This window comes from Chelonus insularis, unplaced genomic scaffold (assembly GCF_013357705.1).
Source record: "Chelonus insularis isolate UGA/USDA-ARS -01 unplaced genomic scaffold, ASM1335770v1 contig_356_pilon, whole genome shotgun sequence".
Lineage (NCBI taxonomy): Eukaryota > Metazoa > Arthropoda > Insecta > Hymenoptera > Braconidae > Chelonus > Chelonus insularis.
In genome coordinates this window covers 197,726-219,359 of record NW_023276521.1, presented here as the reverse complement: position 1 = coordinate 219,359, position 21,634 = coordinate 197,726, and the positions used below count along the sequence as shown (strand labels likewise).

General features: G+C 30.5%; 3 protein-coding genes across 5 annotated transcripts; all 3 read right to left on the bottom strand.

Annotated features, from left to right (window-relative positions):
• Positions 1-3,578: 3,578 nt before the first annotated feature.
• LOC118066844 (salivary glue protein Sgs-3-like) lies at positions 3,579-7,284 on the bottom strand. The gene is made up of 3 exons (XM_035083197.1): positions 7,153-7,284; positions 6,440-6,532; positions 3,579-6,327 (listed from the first exon to the last, which is right to left on the bottom strand). Exons 1-3 carry the CDS (start codon positions 7,201-7,203, stop codon positions 5,194-5,196), a joined length of 1,278 nt encoding a protein of 425 aa, XP_034939088.1. The 5' UTR covers positions 7,204-7,284; the 3' UTR covers positions 3,579-5,193.
• Positions 7,285-7,969: 685 nt separating this feature from the next.
• On the bottom strand, positions 7,970-8,805 carry LOC118066834 (actin cytoskeleton-regulatory complex protein pan1-like). Its single transcript, XM_035083179.1, has 3 exons — positions 8,698-8,805; positions 8,531-8,623; positions 7,970-8,272 (listed from the first exon to the last, which is right to left on the bottom strand). Exons 1-3 carry the CDS (start codon positions 8,746-8,748, stop codon positions 8,063-8,065), a joined length of 354 nt encoding a protein of 117 aa, XP_034939070.1. The 5' UTR covers positions 8,749-8,805; the 3' UTR covers positions 7,970-8,062.
• A 1,698-nt stretch (positions 8,806-10,503) lies between these two features.
• Positions 10,504-20,239, bottom strand: LOC118066847 (transcription factor Sox-10-like). 3 transcript variants are annotated; one of them, XM_035083202.1, is made up of 6 exons: positions 19,483-20,239; positions 17,183-17,329; positions 12,522-12,855; positions 12,338-12,416; positions 12,100-12,283; positions 10,504-11,307 (listed from the first exon to the last, which is right to left on the bottom strand). In XM_035083202.1, exons 1-6 carry the CDS (start codon positions 19,704-19,706, stop codon positions 11,058-11,060), a joined length of 1,218 nt encoding a protein of 405 aa, XP_034939093.1. In that variant the 5' UTR covers positions 19,707-20,239; the 3' UTR covers positions 10,504-11,057. The 3 variants fall into 3 exon arrangements, with proteins under 3 accessions (XP_034939093.1, XP_034939091.1, XP_034939092.1); XM_035083200.1 differs by having other exon boundaries at positions 12,100-12,416; positions 12,504-12,855; XM_035083201.1 differs by having other exon boundaries at positions 12,100-12,416.
• Between the last annotated feature and the right edge of the window lie 1,395 nt (positions 20,240-21,634).

Here is a 21,634-nt window from a genome sequence, read left to right as displayed (position 1 = left end):
TTCACTGATTCGCAGTAGTTTTTTCTGATTTAGTTTAAAAAAGTACTTGTAATTCGAATTTCAACTTCTAAGTTGTAATTCTAGACTGAAGTTAAAAAAAAATATTATAAATTCTATTTCGGTACTGCATCTAATTGAAGGTTGAATTTGCTTTCCATGCCTTCCAAATTGCAGTAAAGATATTAAGTTCTGTGACCTTTTAAAACTTTCAACTCTCACTTGAACCACAAGGACACATTCAGTCAATATTTGCTATCATAGAGCCGGAAGAGATAGTCTCGATAAATTTTGACAGTTTAGACATTGAGTCCCATTCTCATCCCTCTTGTAATTTTTCGTTGGTTGGAAGAATAAAGGATCATAAACTACAGCTGTCGTGATTCATCTCTTATCATTTTACCTATTTCATTTTTACCGCTATCCAATGACCTGAAATTTTAAACGTATCCTAATAGACCATAAATAATAGTCCTCTCTTATCAACAATAATGATGATAGTAGCATAGTAGAATGTAGAAAATTATTAATGTTGATATAGCTATTTTTTAAAAAATATTGCAGCCATTTTCCATCATCCAATCTAATCTCGTGGGTCTTTGCACGTAAACTGCTTGGCAGTAAAGGGGTCACCACGTGTGAAACTAGCCATGACTGCATACCCACACATGATTATACTCCACCCCCCCAACTCGCGAGTCAATAGCAAAAGTCAAACACAAGTAGCAAGAATTTTATCGTTACGTTACCATGGTAATTATATGGTAGATGCCGATAGTCAATAGGTAGATTTGTTCAGGTAAAAGTAGTATTTGCTTGTATTTTACTATCGATTCTCTGTTCAAAATCTCCTCTTTATCAAGAACTTCTGTACTTCATAATTTCTTTTCTATTTTAGACATATGATGGAGAGAGAACTTTTATTGATAATAGCTTTACCTGAAAATGTGGAAAATACACAGTGAAAACAAACCTTCATGTTGCTATAGAATGTATTGAAATTTTTAAACACCAATATTGCAGAGGAAAAATTCGTTGAGCTACAATAGATTTTGAGATGAAAATTAGAACCAATAAGATAAAAAACTCGTAATAAGAAAGTAGCATTAATGGAATATATTCTATATGGAATAAAAATGAAATTTTATAAAGTGACTAATCAAAGTAATTTAAATAAATTTATTTTATTTGTTTTTCTATAGATATTAAAATTTTCTTTATTTTATATCGGCAACTTTTTTGTGTGTTCATAAGTAGGCAAAAAAATTAATATTCCACAAGAGTTGTGCATACGGAATCTCTGAGAGTAATACTCCCAAATAGAACATAGATACGAGGAGAAGGCTGACATGAAGCATCAGGGAAGAAAGGAAGAAGGATGACAAGCCTTTTATAATTACTTGAATAATTTTTAGTATCTTGTCAAATATTCGGTGAGAAATGACTGAAATTTCATGCAATGAATAATGAGTTTAAAAAATATTATTCTGGTTATTTTACTGAAAAATATAAATAAATAATATTCTCAACGTGAATTTAAATAATCGGGTCATCTTAATCATGAGAATAAATCAATGCTTCAAAATATATTAGATTTTGAATACATTAAGGATGTACGAGCGTTAATTTTTTCACAGTAGGAATTTTGAAATTTCGATTCCTTTTTTTTTCTAAATTTTAAGAAAACTTCAGCACAAGAAATTAATATTTTTTTTTAATTTAAAATGAATTTTTTTACCGAGGCTCTAACTGCATCATTTAAAAGTGGGATTTTCCCATCCGCATTTTACGGTTCTTAGAAATGTTACTTTCTAACCTCACCCACATCTTTTTATTTGGAATGCATGACTAGAAAATTTTACTTTTTACCATTACCCCCACCCCTCTCACCCAAAGACGAGCTCTGATTGGTTCGGAGATACATCACCAAAATGAATAACTCCGGGCTACCAAAGCCAAGAGTTTCATACAACTCCAATCCTCTGCGAGCGAAGCAACATGGACGCTTTAGCCAGCTTTGATCTTACGAGCGTCTTGCCAATTGAGGTTTGTCAACTGATCTTTCGGCACTTAGACGGTAAGTCTCTAATAAGTGCAGCGAGAGTTTCCAAATCCTGGAATGAGGTTTGCGAGAGCGATGGGAGGCTCAGGGAGACTGGCCGGCGGCACCTGAAGAAGGAGCAGACTCGGATGTTTGAGGTAGCTATCCGGGTATTCGGGAACAGCGGGCAGAAAAGAGTCGTTTCGCGACGACTACTGTCTGCCGCTTCGGTAATGTATAGTTATAGGTTAACCCCAGCTCTTGGCAGCCTGGATCGATCCTCTGACAGGTTCAACCCGCTGCCTTTAGGCCGTAGGGGGTTGAGAAGGGTTAACTAGGAACTTGGGGACTAGGTTAAAGTAGGTTAAGCAGACGACTGCCTAATGGCAGGAATCGAAATTGCCCTCTCTGAGGGCAAAAATTTTTTAATCTTTTCACACTCTTGGACTTTACTCCTTTGTTTGGGGGGAAACGTTGTATAACGCAGATAATTAATTTTGCAAATTTCCCGCATAATTAAAAACAACTAATAAGGAAAAAGTAACTCATTTTTTCGATATGTTTCGATTATTAGCTAACTTCACATGTTCATGTAAATTAATAGATAGGAGAATTTAATTTCATCGAAAGATGAGTTGTTTCAACGGTGATCAATGGAATTCATTATACAAAATACATTTGCACTATTGAAAAAATATCACGGAAATGAATAAAAATATGACGAACAAGGTAGGAGTAGGGGCGGGGGAGTAAAATTTGAAGAAATATTAGCAATAAAAACAAGAATTTTTACGAAGTTTTTTTGTTTTTATTTTTGATTTATTTTCTCATCAATGATCTAAATATGACCCCCCCCCCGCCCCTCTCCCGCAACTTTTCTTACTAAGTCTGCATTTACCTATTACGTCGTAGTACAAATCTAATAAAATATCATGTGATCTCCATAAGAAATTCTTGCTGAAATTCTTATAAAAATTTTTATTATAAAAAATGAATCGAATATCAAAATTTTAAAAAATTCTACTATGAAAAAATTAACGCTCGTACATCCTTAATAGTGTTAACACTATGTAGAAATTTCTACATCCTTTTTTGGACTTATATGTATAATGATTAAATTCACTGGAATCATTTAGATATTAGGGGTGATAAAATGAAAACAGTTTGTTCCGGAGCAAATACACATACAATGAATAAACTACTAACGTTGGACGATTAAGGGACAAAAAACATAGTTATTTTATAATTAAGTGCTCTTATTTTTTTGTGTAGAATTAACTTCTTCTGTTATCAAAAAATATTCTTTATTATAAAAATTAAGTAATATTAACTAAATGTCAGAATCTGAATGGAAGAAGTTAAGATTGAGGCATAAATAGGATCAATTAATTTAAGATCTAATAAAACATTAACAGTCATTAAATCATAAAAATTCTTATTCTTATTATGTAATTAATTGCTATATAATTTGATTAAAATCTGAATCAGCTTTAAGAGAAGATTATTCAACTAAAATTATTAGAATTTTTTATGTAAAAAGTTTTCAACCCAGTGTTAATCCATGCCTTTATTTCAAATTCAAGGATTCAGTTTTTTTCATTTGAAGCTTATTATCTAATTCATAATGACAATTCAACTAATTACAGATGCTAGCTCATTTAATTTTTATTAATATTTTCTCATTGCTATCAGTAAAATACTTCAATAAAAATATATAAATAAAATTCAAAGCTCCAATTAGTCATTTAATCTCATCACAAGTTGTTCATTATGCTAAAATTAATTATACTTTTATTTCACTTACTTACAAAAAAGTTGATAAGTATCTCATGTTCCATTTTGTCATGAGCTTTATCGATTACATCCAGACAGTTTAATATAATTATCACTATTAATCCATTACTTGATATTTCTCAGAAATCATATCATGGGTCAAAGAGATGTAGAAAGTCACCAGAAAACCATTAAATTATTACAGATTTATAGTTCTTAGAAGATAATTTCTGATGTGAAAGAACAAATTGATAATTTTACTTAGATCAATAATTAATATCGAAATGAAGTTAATTTATCTAGTCAACAATATTCATATAAATATATATATTTATATATTCTACACTTCAGCAGAAAACGATTTTACGACAAATCTGAGAAAAAATAACTTCTTCGAACTTCAAGAGATAAAACATCAAATTTGTATCCAAGCGAAAAACCAATTAGACCAAAGTTCATTTTTTGTTCTTCTTTTTATGGATACTTATTTTAGGCGCCGTTATGGTTATCTTGAATTCTATAAAACGTAGTGCCGCACAATTAACCGACATGCATGCTTCCATCTTGCAGAACACACGTGCACATTTCCCCTTGGATAAATCCATGCTCGCTTTAAGCCCTAAAGTTAAAGGGATCTACTTTATGTACTTAAGACACTTTTTTGCATACATCATATGATTACAAAGTAGTTTAAGAGCCTAAAGACTAGACGTAAGGACGCAGATATGTTGTCTCCATACCTAGATTACTCATATTATATAATGTATGTAATAATTCTTTACGCATGTGGTAAGCTTACTACTTGCTTAATCTTGAAGCATACATAAGTGGCATAGAAGATGTAGCATTCCCACGTTTCTTGATGTAGTAGGCAGATTTCGATAAGAAGATATTTGTTTTAGATCATCAGTTAGAGTTGCTCTATTGGATGTGGAATTTATTCAAAACTAATACTGAACTAATTGTAAGCATTGTTATCGTTTCAATGGATTTAAATGATTTCTTGAGATAATGACTAATCTTGTAGATTTTTCTACCAAATATAAATTAAGTTAAGATTTAATTTTTTGATTCTGCCAAACCCATTTTAATCGGTGCCGAGAGAGATTATCTATTAGTTATAATTTTAAGTAATAACTATAAGAGTTTGCTGTGCAAGAACTCATGGAATAATATAGTATGGACAATAAAAAACCTAGTTTAAAAACAGTGGAACAAACAACAAAGACAATATCGACGTTTAAGAAAGATTGATAACACCTATGAAGTGAAAGAAGTAAAGGGCCAAAACATGATAGAAATAATTTTGACATGAGGCAATATGTAAAAATTTTATAATTTAATAGGATAGAAATAGAACTTTCGACCATTTAAATTAAAAGTTATCTAGGAGAAATATAATTAGGCTTCGAATAGTCATCGCCACCGTTTAGAAAAAATTGAGTAGTTTCAGTTGTAGGTTCTTGAGTTGTAGTTTCAGTTGTTGTAGGTTCTTGAGTTGTAGTTTCAGTCGTAGTTTCGGTTGTTGTAGTTTCAGTTGTTGTAGGTACTTGAGTTGTAGTTTCGGTTGTAGTTTCAGTTGTTGTAGTTTCAGTCGTAGTTTCAGTTGTTGTAGGCTCTTGAGTTGTAGTTTCAGTTGTTGTAGGTTCTTGAGTTGTAGTTTCAGTTGTTGTAGGTTCTTGAGTTGTAGTTTCAGTTGTTGTAGGCTCTTGAGTTGTAGTTTCAGTTGTTGTAGGCTCTTGAGTTGTAGTTTCAGTTGTTGTAGGTACTTGAGTTGTAGTTTCAGTTGTTGTAGGCTCTTGAGTTGTAGTTTCGGTTGTAGTTTCAGTTGTTGTAGTTTCAGTCGTAGTTTCAGTTGTTGTAGGCTCTTGAGTTGTTTCGGTTGTTGTAGGCTCTTGAGTTGTAGTTTCGGTTGTAGTTTCAGTTGTTGTAGTTTCAGTCGTAGTTTCAGTTGTTGTAGGCTCTTGAGTTGTTTCGGTTGTTGTAGGTACTTGAGTTGTAGGTTCTTGAGTTGTAGTTTTAGTTGTTGTAGGTACTTGAGTTGTAGGTTCTTGAGTTGTAGTTTTAGTTGTTGTAGGCTCTTGAGTTGTAGTTTCAGTTGTTGTAGGTTCTTGAGTTGTAGTTTTAGTTGTTGTAGGCTCTTGAGTTGTAGTTTCAGTTGTTGTAGGTTCTTGAGTTGTAGTTTCAGTTGTTGTAGGCTCTTGAGTTGTAGTTTCGGTTGTAGTTTCAGTCGTAGTTTCAGTTGTTGTAGGCTCTTGAGTTGTTTCGGTTGTTGTAGGTACTTGAGTTGTAGGTTCTTGAGTTGTAGTTTTAGTCGTTGTAGGCTCTTGAGTTGTAGTTTCAGTTGTTGTACGTTCTTGAGTTGTAGTTTCAGTTGTTGTAGTTTCAGTCGTAGTTTCAGTTGTTGTAGGCTCTTGAGTTGTTTCGGTTGTTGTAGGTACTTGAGTTGTAGTTTCGGTTGTTCCAATTTCTGGAGTCGTACTTGGATGAGATAGGTTTTCACAGAGTTCCACGCGCTTAACATAATTATTATCATTATATTATTAAGCATAATAAAAATCCTCAATTGTAATAAAGGTAAAAGACCTAGTCCATTTATACTATGAAAATATTCAAAAATTGATTTACCTTTTCCATACGGTTGGCAAGACTTATCGCTTCTTTAGCAACGTGGGCAAGTTTTTCTGCGAATTCTTTGTCATTAATTGGTTTCGCATCTATCTGAATGATAAGAAATATTTGTAATTCTACATTGATTATAAATTCAAATTAACTATTCAATAAGAATATTGTTTAGTACATCCTTTAAGGGCCTTACCTTCGATGACCCTGAAATTTTAGTATATTTTCAAGGTAATTATGTTCATTAATTTAATATGTGTACATGGGACGTGTTAAACATTTCTCTACATAGTTTTTTTATATTAGAAGTTTTAATAGATACATTGATTTCTTTCCGTCGTATTTTTTTTATAGTAGCTTTGTTCAATGATAATGACGTTACCATTTGAAAAATTTCTGCAACACCTAGTCGTATTTGTTTAAATTTGTCTGTACGGAGAGAATTTCTTCACCAATGTGCAAAAATGACAAATGCACATTTTGAAATCAACTCCTAAGAACTCAAAATTTTTAGTTAAATAGAAATATTTTCACTTCTTAATTTCGAAACGTGGACTTGTCACTTTCTGCACTTACATTCAGAGAAAAAATTCTGTCCTTGTACAACACAATAAAATTCAAGGGTTATAGGAGGTGTGGCCGTTCAATGATACAATTACCGATAATTATCACTCATTGATTCAAAATTATTAATTCATTATTTAATAAATTTATCTTACTTGTGATGATCCACAAATGACAAGAATCGAAAGAATGATCAGAAAGTGCATCTTTAATTCTAATATTATCGATACTGAAAAAATAAACTAGTCAACTCGTGATGAGGACTAGAATCTTATAAATTTTAGTTACTCTTAATCACAACTGAATCAATATTTATACTCCCAGTTCTAGATATATCCAATTTTTTCGATAAAAATATTTAATTTTTTATCGAACATTTCATTATAAGAAATATGATAACGAAAAGTAGAACACACAATTAGCTACCTACCAATATTTTTTCATTACTCAGGTGAGAATACCACTTATAATCAATTAATTTCTCATGATTTAAAATATGATAATATTCAAAGCTGTTCAAAATGTTGTTAAGTAACTCAGAGAATTGTATAAAATGATATTCATATTTTTCTATTTTTGTCAATTGTTGGTAAATTTTTGTTGGTTTATAAATTTAAGATTGTAAAGCTTTTGTACACAACATTTCAAAAAAATTAGATAAATATGCCTAATTAAAAATTCACGAATGTGCTATTTAATTATTTATATGAAATAATTATTTTTGTGACAAATACAAAAATTTACTATCTTTTACAGACCATATTTTTTTTAAATAATCTCATACATAAAAAATTTTGTTTATGATTTTTTTATTATCTTTACACTGTAAATTTTAGTGTTTTTAAAATGAAACACTATAATGTTTACAGGGTAAACATGTTTAGAAATGATTGTCAAGTTTTAAAGCTTATTACATCTATGGATTGGATAAATCGTATAGGATGTAGGGTATATGATGAAAATAAATATGCCTTTTTTGCAAGTTAAATTTTATTATTATAAATTCACTATTTTGAATTTTGTTTTTCATCGTAAAAATACTATGCTCGATGACTTACTTCATCATCAGTCACCTAGAGGAGATACAATCGAATTACGACTTTCATCGAATAGAAAAAGTGGTTGTAAATTTCTGGAAGTCGCAGGAGGACGAGTTGGTTCAGGGGTTGTAGGTTCCATAGATGGAGGTGGTCGTGTAGGTTCTGGAGTTGTAGGTGGTCGCGTTGGGTCAGGAGTCGTGGGTGGTAAAGATATTGCCTCACACTTTTCCAATCGCTGAAAAGAAGAATTATGATACCATTATTGAAATATAATGCTTTTATCAAAATAACACTTAAAATTTTTCCATAAAACAGTCCATGTTTTTTGTTATCATCAAAAAGCATTTGTTTTTCTGACTTAATCAACTTCACTTTTCACTTGTCTACTTTGTCCTTTTTCTCAAATCATATTTTCTTTATTTACTATGAAAAATAATCTACGAATAAAAAAAAAATCATGAAGTTATCAGAACATATTCGAATACTGGCTTACTGCTTCTAAACGGTGCGCTAAATTTGTTGCGTCTTCAGCAATGTTAAGAAGTTTTTCTGCAAATTCTCTATCATCAAGTGGTTTTGCATTAATCTATATAATAAGAAAGAGTTGCCATTATTTCTTGAATAAAAATTCTAAAAAATTATCTAATAAGCTGATCTTACCTGTGAATATCCACAGATGAGAAAAATCGAAAGAATGATTTGAAAATGCATCTTGATATTCAAATTATTCAAATATAATTGTGTCTATTGCTTTGAATAAAAAGAAAATTCAACTACTGTTGAGGAATTTTGATATCATCTTTTTATGGATTTGGACCCCTCTATTTTAAACCGTACCTCGCAATTACCATAAATAATTAATATTAATTTTTTTGATAACAAAATAATGAATTGATAATCATGTAATTTAACAACCTATAATCGCAATTGAATCAACAGATATACTTTCAGTTCTCAAGATAATTAATTGTTTCGATCATGACATTTAACATTTAAAGGTATATTCTCTTCATACTACATGTTATTTTATTAACAAATAATTATTATTACCAAAATTATTTAAATAATTGAAAGAATTATTAAAAAATTCTTATGATTTTAAGACAACGGTTTAAATATTCTAATAAACTATTATATCCTTTAGAATAATAACTAAAAGAAAATTAAAAAAAAAAAGCTCTTTAACAATATAAAACGATGACCAAATTGTGGTTTTACAGCACATGTTATAAAATCAATTTCCTAACACAGAAAGTGAATAGGTTTAAACAATTTATTGTAGACTTACACTACAAATCCAAGTGTGTTATTTTTGCAGACACTTTTAACACACTAAACCACTTCGATGTTAAATGCCGTAAACAAACTATAGATTTTAACATACTATGAAATGTGTAAAAAGTGTCTACAAATCATCTATAGTTAACTTATGGACATTTTACATTTAACACACTTTATGTGTGTGATTTTAACACGTTTATGAAATATTGGAATTTTTAGCGATACAAACGTGCAGGTTGACTTATCGTTCAAGATTGATTTTAGCTATGGAAGGAAGGATTTTTATATCAGGGATAGTTAAGGAAAAGGGTAAGCATCTTGTGACGCAGAGAGTTTGTTCGGTAAAGTTTTGTGACAGGATATGAAAAAAAAAGGGATGTAAGGAACTTTGGAAAATGTGAATTTTTACATATTTTATCTTAACTAACGTACATATATTTCCTAGTCTAAGTTTTGAGGGTTTATTACACGCATATAGGATGTATGAAGGTCGAAGAAAAATAGCTTGTAGATATATATGTATATTTTTTTTATAAAAAAAAAAATGAAACGAAGGAAAATAAATGATCATAAAATTAAATCTTGAAAAAAGAATTTTACAGTATTTTAATGTTACTAACAAATACGAGTTAACTAGAAGAATTTTACAGCCATATAAAATTTTATTGAACTTGATATCGAAACATTATCAGTTCAAATCGTAAAGATTCCTTTTTTGATGACATATTAATAGAAACACGATAGCAAGCATCTAAATCATTGAAATTAACGATCATCTGAAGCAGAGAGAAGAAATTACAATCAAGTAGAGCAATCATGAATACTTAAGCAATTATAATTCATTGCTATCGCACAAATATCTTCTGAATGTACTCCGGCTATCGTCCTTCTTATTTTTTTTAAAGACTTTTAATAAATACTTCACATTTTTCTAATGAAATTTCACAATAAAAACAGGAAAAACTGCAATAAATACACAATCATTTTATAATCAATTAATTTTTTTATTTTTCTTATTTCTACAAACGAAATGTACTATTTATTTGCATTGAAATATTTAAACAACTAAATAAATATACTAAGTACGAAAAAGTATTAACATATCAATATATATAAACGCTTTAATATTTTTATCTATATTTTCTAATCTAACAAACACTTTCTTTATTAATATTATGCTAAAATTATTAGATGAAAATTTATCTCTCTTGTTTCCTTATCATTATTTGTATAATATATTCATTCGATAAGTTTATTATTAGCTGATGTTATTATTAAAAGAGTACTCGAATTACATTTATGTATCTCGAAACATTCAGGACTCAAAACATGGCCCAAAAATTATTATGTATAATAGAGAACAGAAAGAGGTAGGAAAAAAGCTGCAATATTCTGTCATGGAATGATGTCATGGAGTTTCATGATACTCAACACCTAATCATGCCGAGATCACATGTGTAGTTTAATACTTACTACTACAGTCACATTCGTACTAAAGACCAAACATCTTAAAGTTAAATCTCTTAAATTTTTTTCACTGGCGCCTCAAATATTATATTATGAACTAATTGGTCATTATAAACATTAGCTAATTTTACATTTTTGGCTATTTCCAACATTCTTGCTTGATGAAACAAACAAGAATGTCACATTCATCCTTAAATATATATTCATATATAAACCTTTTTGTTCGTTATTAATTGTCGTATTAGGAATGACTGTTTGAATTTGTAACAGCTTCACCAATAATTAGGCCAACTTCCTGCTACATATCGATGGGTTGCAATGTGATATGGAGTGTTGACAGGAGGATGGTTGACTTGAGTTGATTCATGTGAATGATGAGCTCCTGATATGTATTGAACTGATGGTAAAGGTGGTTGGAGTTCATGATATCGAATCATATCTTGAGGTCGATCTTCCCAGGAAGCTTCGGCTAGTGAATCTGGACAAAATCTTTTACTTGATCTTTCAGAGTCCTCATCATTTCTAGAAAACAAAGTGATGACATAAATATATGAGTTGATGACAAATTTGACCAATCAAATATATTTTAAACTTTTATAATATTTTTTTAAAAAATGGGCTGTAAGATTTACAAAATTATCAGAAATATTTTTTTGAATTTAATTTAATGCTTCTCTTCTGCTGTAATTGTTTCAATCATAATTATTTTGAATAAATTGTTAAAACTTCAGGAATACTTAACTACACTATTATTAGAGCAAGTAAAAAATTAACCTTGAAATTGAAACATTTCCATTGTTTTGAAAATGGTTCTATAAATTAAATATAAATATGATCAATTCATCATTATTTTATTATCAATGCTACGGCAATGGAATAGCTTGACTGATCTTTTATGGGATTCACTACTTGATTTTAAAAGTAAATAACTTTTTGAAAAGTTTTTTACTCAGATAAAATAATTGTCTCAAATTATTCATTAAAATACAAATGTCTTTTAGAATATCATAAAAATAGAAAAAGGTTCGAATATCTAAAACAGAAAACCAACTGTTCAAATAAAAAAATTTTTTGCTTCTAACATTATGAACTCCAAAAATTATTTTTATACATTTCAATCAGCATAGTAATGATCTCAAGCTACCAACTGACAACATCAAAAGAAGCGCTTCTGATCATAAGTTTGATAAAAACAGATCAATATTGTAAAAGAAAAATATTATTCTTAATGAATCACGGGATGTTGAGATTAGCTCAACCTCTTGTGCACTTGAAAAGCTAAATTCTAATGAGGAATTTTTCATTGATAATTACCGAGTTAAAAGCCACCATGGTAGTGTATTGGCAGAAGCTGTTGGAGGATACTGATCTGCTGAAAGAACTTGAGAAGGAAGGTACTGATCCAGTTCAGAGCTCTCCACCTCACATTCCTGAAGATTCAGTGGAATGTTGAGATTAACTCCACCCAATGATCCCAGGGTACTCATTGGTCCTTCATCTAACGGTAGAGGGGGTTCAATGACGTCAATGAATCTGTTGAAATCCACGTTACCTTGTTGATGAGATGTATCTGACATCGAAGAGCCTGATAAATCTGGGTGGTAAATATTATTTTGCTGATGCTGGTGAGCCTGCAATGATTATAGAAGGAGTAGTGATGCACATCACTCTTAAATGATTGATAGAATTAGCAATAAACGTAGGTTTCCAAGTGTTACCATCTGGTTAATGCACACCTGATTGACAAAGTGTTGCGCTCGAGGAGTCGTTGGTGGTGTAGGAGGTGACAGGCCTTGATTCGGCATCGTGGGAGGTGATGAACTTACTCGACTTTGTGGTGAATTTGTAATTTGACCACTACGCGGACTTAGGTCTTCTTGTTTCAGAGATTTACAGATATTAAATGTCACACCATTTTGAGTCCTTGACGGTGAACTATCTCTACCTGATGGACCATTTGGTTTTCGTCTTCGGGGTTGGTATTTGTAATCAGGATGCTCACGTTTATGAATCACTCGTAATCTATCTGCTTCTTCTATGAATGGTTTTTTATCATATTCAGAAAGTTTTCTGCAAATTAAGACCAGAAATCCCATAAGTTTTTTAATTTACCATTTTATTAATTAAAGTATTTGAAATTTTCCAGTAACATTACATCATCACTGAATGGTAATGAATTTTGTCAAGAAATGATTAATTATTTTAGCTAAAGACCTAGATAACTAGCTATTTGAAATATTAATTTAAAGACCTGATAATTGAATTTGATAGATCTGTAGAAAACATTACAATATTGGAAATTAAAAAACTATTAATTTAATGCCACTTATTTTCATTTGTTATTATTAATGTATCTTAGAACTCATCAACAAAAAAAAAATAATCAAAGGTTATTCTGATAATAAAAGTATTCATTTCTCCAGTCTGGCAATATTTTGCAATGAATACAAAATTCGTGATTACAAAGTCTATGTCTATCAAAATTAATAAAATCATGATCAAAAATGAGTTCTCACCCTATCTATTTATGTAATAAAATTGCAACTAAAGCAACAAAAACTAAATGATCACACAAGTCAGTGACTCTTGTACTGGTACTCGAATGACTATCAGAGACTAATACGTTCAAGTAGCAAAGTATTGAGAAGAAAGAAAAGGGTTTCTGGTTAGTGTTTCTGAAAGCGTTAAGCCATGAGGGTATAGTCCGTATATGAATGTCTACTTGAGACAACTAAGAATGACGCGCCTATACGGGTTAACTTGTGTTCATATTCCCACTGGCTCACGAGACTCGATAAGCTTTTCCGGTATTATTCTACAAGATGAAGAAGGAAGCAAGTCAAGAGAAACGGAAGAAAAAGAGAAAGAAACAATATCATAATTCTTTGAACACCGTGACCCTCGCACATTAATCGCACTTTTATGACGCTTCTTTTTAACCGTCTTCACTTATTATCAATATTCTCCTCTGATTAAGTTTTATGATTTTAATGTTTGTCCAGTGGCAGTGGCTTTAAAAGAATTAGAATTCAGCAGGTGGTGATTTTTAAAGATATAAATAGATTGTAGAAGTACTATGTTAATGATAAAAATCAACTGAAAAAAAATTTAATAGCAAGATTATGATAACTATCACTGAAAGTGAGGAATTTAAACTCGAGTGAAAAAGTAAAAGCAAGACCCCATCTGGTCAATGGACTTTGGCTGAAATTTTTTTCTACAGTTTCTGGGACCCTCAATACGTGTCCATATTTTTCTCTCTCAACCAGATGATGCACTGCAGGGTCAAATAATTCAGATCACTTTATCTTTGAAGTTATTTGTAAGCATCAGATGTGAAACAAAACTTAAAGTTTGTTCACACGATGATCATATTCTTTTATTATTATATAAATATTACTAAGTTGATATTAAAATATAATTTATGAACCTTCCAACATTACTTCATTACGAAACATGTTTTGGATCGCATTGAACATGTAATATTCATTTTTATTGAGTGTGAAGTTTTGGAGATGGGATGAAGTGCTGACATGTGTTATGACTTTAAGAATAAAATATTATATTATAATATATAATATGTTTATTTAAATAGTTAGAATTATTGTAGTAGTTTAAGTTTTTTTCATGATAACATAAAAAATTAAGCTCCACTTTCTTTTTTATTTTGGTCCTGAGTAAACCCACATGCTATAAACAAATTAATTGTGAGTTTTTCAGTGGAAATTTTTCCAACCAAAAGATCAACTGCTTTGAAAATCTTGTTTTTACTAATTCTTATGTATGGTGACTTAGGAAAATATTATATTATTTATGACAGGAACTGGCCACAATTTTGGTGTTAAAAATTTTTCATAAGTTGCCATAAATCATTTTTAAGAGACAATAACTCAAAGAAAGTGTTTGAAAATTTTTCACTGCAATCTTTTATGTGTGGAAGTTATAATGGTTTATCTTGATAAAAAAAAAATTAAAGAAAGTAAATCCAACAATTCAATGTATGATACAAATGTTATTAGATACGACTTAATTTGATTGTAGTTTTACACTTGATAATGATGATCAATGTCATCGAACCGTGTCGTAATGGTTGTTGGAAGTTATTGAATGTATAATTAAATAATAATTTAATATTTGAATACAATTGTTTGTCCAGCCTTTTCTAATCCAATTTCTAATTTTTTTATTTAAATAAAAGTTAGAATATTAATATTCTAACTTTTATAAACTTTTATAACTTGATATTATAATTATAATATCAATCTTAAGAAATTGAGTTAATTTTTATATAAACTTTTCATTTAAGAATAAGAAATACCTGGATCTAGAACTTAGATTCAAAAATTACTCAAGAAGTGAAATAAATACTGTGCAAAAAAATATTTAAAAAAAAATTATACCAGATAATTCTAAAAAGTTATTATTAATATTTGAGACCATTATTTCCACTTTTATTCTAATTTATTATTCTGTCAATATTAAAATTTATGTAAAAAAATTGATCAACATGAAACCTTTGCATTATAGGGTTGCAACTACCTGTTTTATAAGAAATATTTGTTATTTGATTCTTTTGTAGGGGTTTGATTATCCTGACAGGTCTGGAAAAATTCACCTGACAAGCACAAGGCGTTTATTGTGAATTTTTCAAGCATTAGGGTGTGTTATCACGAATATAGGTTCCTGGCCAGCAGCTGCTAGCACGCGCCGGGGATGAGTTCCCGATATGTCTGTTTCTCCATGGCAAATATAAAGTAATACTATCAAGATATCTTCTGAAAGGTGAGAGTGAAAAGAATAAAAAAAAAGTTGAGTAATTGAAAAAACTCTCTGAAAAATCGTCATTCTAAACACTTATAACACCTGGATACATTTTATCTATGATTTTGTACAGACATTGCTCAATTCATAAATAAAAATATATCGATATATAAAAAGGTTGATAAGTAAACTGTAAAAATAGCTTTTGGCAATTAAATTGGATTATGTTGGTTAACATTTTCTCATCGAAATCTAGCTCTCGATCGGATACTATTGAGCGAAGATTGCTCAGTAAAACGATACTCAGCAGGAGATTATGTCGGCAGATCGTTTGTGAAGCTCGATGGGGTCTCTCGTTAACTTCATGATCAGAAATCGAAATTGACCTCTCGCTCTATACACTTGAACTTACTTTTCACGTTCTTTCTTTGTCATTATTATTTTCTTTTTCATTGGGTCGCATTTCTTTTATCCACAACGAATGATTAGGACATAAAAATAAAAATGACTAGTCATGTTGACGATATCAGTGTACTGAACTCTATTAGAAATTTTGAATGATTCATTTTTAGATTGACATATCTAATTGGAAAGTTTAATGAACAAATATTATGCAGTATGCACAGCAATTTACTAAAGAGAAAGGTGATACGATGTGAAAGAAAGAGATATGCTAAGAATGACAAATCGTGTGAAAAAATTTTAAACTCATTTAAACTGACGGAATGTATTGAGAGTGAAATTTAATTCGATCAAATATATTTTTCAATTAACTCATCCTATTAATTCGTCAATTTTTTTTTTCTTTCTATTACTTTATTTATAGTTAAGAATTTTGTCTTGATAAAAAAGTAATCTTTAATATTTAAGTTATTCTTCATCAAATATAAAAGATTTGATAAATCAAATATCAAAAGATCACTAAAAAAATTTGTAAATCATTTTTTTTGTTTAAAATTTAATCAAGTTTTTATTTTATAGACTATCATTAATTAATTTTTTTTAATTATTGTTTTACACTTTTAATTATCTATATGACATCTATTCTTTTTTAAGTTTTCTGGTAGATTAGACTTATTGAAAATTTTATTAAAGAAGCAACTTTTCCTGTGCCGATTAAACAATTTAAACCAATTAAAAAAACGTCCAACAAAAAAATTATCAATAAATTTTTTTGCCCAGTCAACTGTGAATGTCTACAATTACGCGCAAGAAGATGTTCTCTTACGCTTGAGAGGACTCAGGCGTAAGCTTCTTAGCCCTGTGAGAATTGTTCTTATCTAATGGAGGGTCGTTGGATCTGATCGAAGACACGTGTACCACTTTAATTCGATCTATTAAAACGTCAGATATCATTCTCTCAAATGCAATTTTTATCTCTGGAAAATAATTCTATGTAATCGCATGAATAAAAAACTGAGACTACTATGTAAATAGAAGCCAATGGATATATTCAGCAATGTTTAGAAACTTGCAAACACGTATATTTATTTTACTTCCACCATTTTCTCATGGTTCGTTGCTGCAGTGCAAATTAAGCGTACATGACCAGGCGTTCATCCACGCCCATTTCTCCATGGCGCATGCACAAGTAAACTGAGACATTACTGATGACATTAGTGCATTTGATACTCACCGCCAAAGTTGTCCAAGTGTCTTTGATAATTCTGCATTATGGAGCTGAGGATACTGATCAGCTAGTTTTCTTCTGGCAGCTTGTGCCCATACCATAAAGGCATTCATTGGCCTTTTGACGTGCGCTGCTCTTTTATCACCACTTCCTCTAGAATTAAAAAGAAAAATATGTTTACAATCTAAGATTTACATCAAACTTTATTCATCAGGATGATATTTTTAAATAAATATCAATTATACGTCGTAAACTTTCTTATTAAATTGATGATTTAGCAACATAGTCGCCAAGATCAACTAATTTTTGATGAAATTATTCACTCATGTGCTAATTTTTTGAACAAAATTTAATATTAATAAAAATAATCTACCCATAGACAAGTAGCATGACTCACCATTTACTATCCTACATAAAATCTTACACGGAAGGATCAGTTATATCAGGAGTTAACGGCTAAAAACCTCTCGAATAAATGCCTGTGCTTAAAATAACATGAAACGAGTTAGCCCTTTCTCTCACAAAAGATGACTTTATAAAACTTTCGTCTATTTGAGTGTTAAGATTATCTTGACTGACACGATTGCTCACCCTATATAACCCTTCTACCGCATTTTATTCTTTTTCACGTCGATCAAGGACTCTTGCTAACATATATCATCTCAACATATGTAAAAAATTAAATTCTTCTATCTGCAAAGTGTCGACAAATATCCAAACAGTAATCAAAAGAACATGAATCCAACAGTCATCTTAGTTGGATTTAATCGTCTAATTTATCACCAAGTAGGTTGTTGAAAGATGGTTGTAAAAAATAAAACCAACTAGAACTGGACAAGCTTTGAATTCAAAAGTATTATAATTCATTGATCAAAGTTGATAACTGCATATTATTTTAAGATATTCAGTGATGAATAAAAAAAAGAATTTGTGAATGAACTCGTGTAGTCACTCTTGCTTTTGAAATTCATTTTTGATGACAAGAAATAGAATTTTTCAACTCTAAAACTTTTAAAAAATATGGTAATACTAATGGGGGTGTTAAATTCATAGACAAACCAAGGAGCTGTAGATAATTAGCATGGGCTCTCTAACGAGATCCACTGTGACCTCTGGCAACATTACTGTACTCTTTGGGTTTACCTAAATGTGTAAAAAGTATCAACGAATATTCTCTTGCTGCTACTTATACCTCATTTATTTTAGCTAAATCGACTTCGGTTTTCTACTTATAAAACACATTCAGAAGCTAAAAAGGTACCCAATATATCAAGAAGTTATGAAATTGTTGAAAAAAAATTTTACATTTATATATAAACATTATTATTTTCTTTTTATAACATTGCTGTATCAATGTTCAGGGATAATTGAAACACGTACACCCTTTCTCCGGTTCTGATAACCCCAGCTTATATTTGACCTGGGACTGATAAATACATCTAGATAAATCAAAACGCATTTTTGTGCCCCACATATCGTAAATTTATGACCCTTAAATCCGAACTAATTTTTCTAGATATTCAACCTTATGAGCCAGATGTTGATTCTGTGGTATAAAAATTTTTCCTCTATTGTTCATGACTGTTTTTATTATGATTTTTAACACTGCCATCAATTTCATTTCGTGCATTTAATCATTGAAATGTTAATTATTAGGATAAGTTGTGAATCATCACACCTTTAGTTAATGTTATGCTGGTGACAACAAGAAGAATATGTGCAATTTGTGTATACACGTAGTACAGTTGGCTAGCGATCGGGTATTAATTAGCTAATTTGCGTTAATTGACAGCCGAGGACATTTTTCCACGAGTGTTTCCCAGGCCAGGGAAACGAGTGCGTCATAATTAAGTTAGCGATACGAGGATTTTTTTCTTTCTTTTTTTGCTGGATATTTTTCTTTTTACATGACAAATAATCGATTAGCTCCTGACGTATTTTGTTTTGAAATTTGACAGCTTTCAAAAGTATTGGAGTTTTCAGAAGTGCTGAAATAAATTTTTTACACCCGACTTTCATTGATTCAATTAATAATCCTATGTTTTTCTAATCATTTTTAATTTATTGAAAACTCAATATGTTCTTGATAATTACCTTAATGCAAAACATTTTTTATTGAAATATAAAATAATTTATTCAAATAAACGAAGTGATAGGTTTTCTAGAAGAAGCGAAGTATTCTTCAATCTTTAGATTTCTTGACATTATTAAAAACCTTTTTTTATCATCCATGGTGGTAACTTTTTGCAAAATATAAGCAATGTTTTTATTTTTATTAAAATAAAAGAACTAAAAATAGCACTTACTTTGTAGCAGCAGGTGGTACCAAAGACCAATCATAGCCTTGAAGAACTTTCGTGACGGCAGCACTGATTCCTTCTCCTCCACTATTGGATCCAGTGTTACTTGATGAATGATTAGTACTTCCCCCATTCTTTGTTGTACTAACATTATTGTTATTATTAACATTAATATTATTATTGTTACTGATACCATTTTCAGTAACTGGGCCTGATGATTCTTCCATCATATCCTTCAATTAATATCACCAGCACCACAATGTTTATTTTCATCAACAGCCTCCAAATATCAACTATTTTGTAAACTTTTAAATTTCACAATTGAAAAATCACCATCTATTGTGCCATTCCTTACGCGCGAATCTTTTGTTCGTTGCTATCGGTTACTTGAGCAATAATATATAATTGTTATCTTCTCCCCTCGAAGATGCAAACTGCTTGTGATTGTTGCTTCGAGGAGTGTGAAAACTGACAACTTGGAAAAATTTCTCAAGTATTATATATTGATCGCAACACCCGTTATGATAATTCCACAAGAGTCACAAAAATTAATCAAAGCTAACTGATAATTAAAATTAATTATTAATAAAATTTCACACAAATGTTAAACACCAGTTTGAAAATTGAAATTATTGATGATGCTAATGAATGAAATTAAAAATAGTTGTAATAACCTGTTGCTTTCGTGAGTAACTAAATCACATTGGACCCATTGAAATGTCAAAATCTCCAGAACCGGTCCCACTTTTCAGTTCGTGCGAGAGCGCGATCGGCGCAGAAGTGAGGTGGTTGCATTGCCTCGGGGCAGTTTCCACCACGCGTTAGGGCCCGTTGGAAGGCGGAGCATCCGCCAACGACACTTGTTGCTTCAGATATATTCCATGGTCTAGCGTAGAAGATAAGAGGGAGAATAAGACATCAAGTGGGAATGGAATATAAGGTTTCAAGGATCTCAATAACACTTTTAGCATCACCAATATTCTCCAACATCACTAGTAGTTTGATTTGTTTTGTATTATTATTGGTATAATGCTTCATAAAAATTTCAAATATTTATTTATAAAAATATTTATATAGCATCAAGATAAAATATGTTAAAGTTTGCACCTAAAAAAAAAGTAATTAATTAGCTGATGCAGTTATTCATTGGCTGACACATGATCATTAGTTTCCTATCTTTCTCTTTGCTTTCGTGCCAACTTGATCTTCCGCTTCTTCCTCATCTTGGTTTCTCTGTTTTGCAACGTGCTATTTATATTTCGGTACGTGTCTCTCGTATAACTCGATTAGGGTTTCCATGGATACGATATCCTTCGGTAAGATGACCAATCGGCTCTCTTTTCAACGTCTTCCGCCCTCTCTTCTACTTATACTTAAACATACGTTCCCTCCTACGTTTTATCTCTCATTGGCCAGTGAATCACCACAACGAGCATCACGTCATGAACACCTCGGTGAGAATCTTGTCAAGACCATGATATTTCTAAATGATTAATTGAACTTTGTTACAAAATTAAGGCTTTTAGCTAAGCTCTCGTCTTGATAAATTAATGTCACTGAAATCTTCGTTGACAATATGTTTAGATTAGACTTGGTTAAAGATCAATTTTTTGATAGATGTATCCAAGATTCAGACGAAACATTCATAGGTAAAACAGTTGGATTAAATCAGTATCTAAAATATTGGAGATTGTCAAACTCATCATTGAACCTGGAATGTTGGTTTAAATATATTTGATTGTTTTTTTAAAGTTAGATACATGAAAATCTTTTATGATGGCATCATTGTTGTTAAATAATTTAGTGGAGATCGGAAAAAATTTGCTGGAAAATTAAATTTCAAAGAATTAAGCAGGTTTAATGTTGGACCAATGATGATGAATCCAAGTCATTGACCTCTCTAAACTAGTAACTCTTTTTTCTTAGAGAATTTTGACCGTAGATATACTAATGAGATTCTAAAAGATAAGCCGAAGCATCTGGGTCTTGACAACATTATTTGACAAATAAGATCATAATATTTTTTAATTAATATTTGATATGTTTAACAATATTATAGTTTAATGGTCATTCTTATCAGTTCCATCACTATTTCATGATTATTTTCATTACTTCCTCAAAGAAAAAACTTTGAAATTATTCCAACTCATTACCCAAT

What these genes read in the sequence shown, in the direction of transcription:
- LOC118066844 (XM_035083197.1), bottom strand. Translation starts at nt 7,203, where the DNA reads ATGCACTTTCTGATCATTCTTTCGATTCTTGTCATTTGTGGATCATCA. An exon ending in TCATTTGTGGATCATCACAA is followed by an intron (nt 6,533 to 7,152) that starts GTAAGATAAATT and finishes CTTATCATTCAG; the next exon opens with ATAGATGCGAAACCAATTAA. An exon ending in TTGCCAACCGTATGGAAAAG is followed by an intron (nt 6,328 to 6,439) that starts GTAAATCAATTT and finishes AATTATGTTAAG; the next exon opens with CGCGTGGAACTCTGTGAAAA.
- LOC118066847 (XM_035083200.1), bottom strand. Translation starts at nt 19,706, where the DNA reads ATGATGGAAGAATCATCAGGCCCAGTTACTGAAAATGGTATCAGTAAC. An exon ending in GTACCACCTGCTGCTACAAA is followed by an intron (nt 17,330 to 19,482) that starts GTAAGTGCTATT and finishes TTTTAATTCTAG; the next exon opens with AGGAAGTGGTGATAAAAGAG. An exon ending in CCATGGTGGCTTTTAACTCG is followed by an intron (nt 11,308 to 12,099) that starts GTAATTATCAAT and finishes TTTGTTTTCTAG; the next exon opens with AAATGATGAGGACTCTGAAA.
- LOC118066834 (XM_035083179.1), bottom strand. Translation starts at nt 8,748, where the DNA reads ATGCATTTTCAAATCATTCTTTCGATTTTTCTCATCTGTGGATATTCA. An exon ending in TCATCTGTGGATATTCACAG is followed by an intron (nt 8,624 to 8,697) that starts GTAAGATCAGCT and finishes CTTATTATATAG; the next exon opens with ATTAATGCAAAACCACTTGA. An exon ending in TAGCGCACCGTTTAGAAGCA is followed by an intron (nt 8,273 to 8,530) that starts GTAAGCCAGTAT and finishes TCTTCTTTTCAG; the next exon opens with CGATTGGAAAAGTGTGAGGC.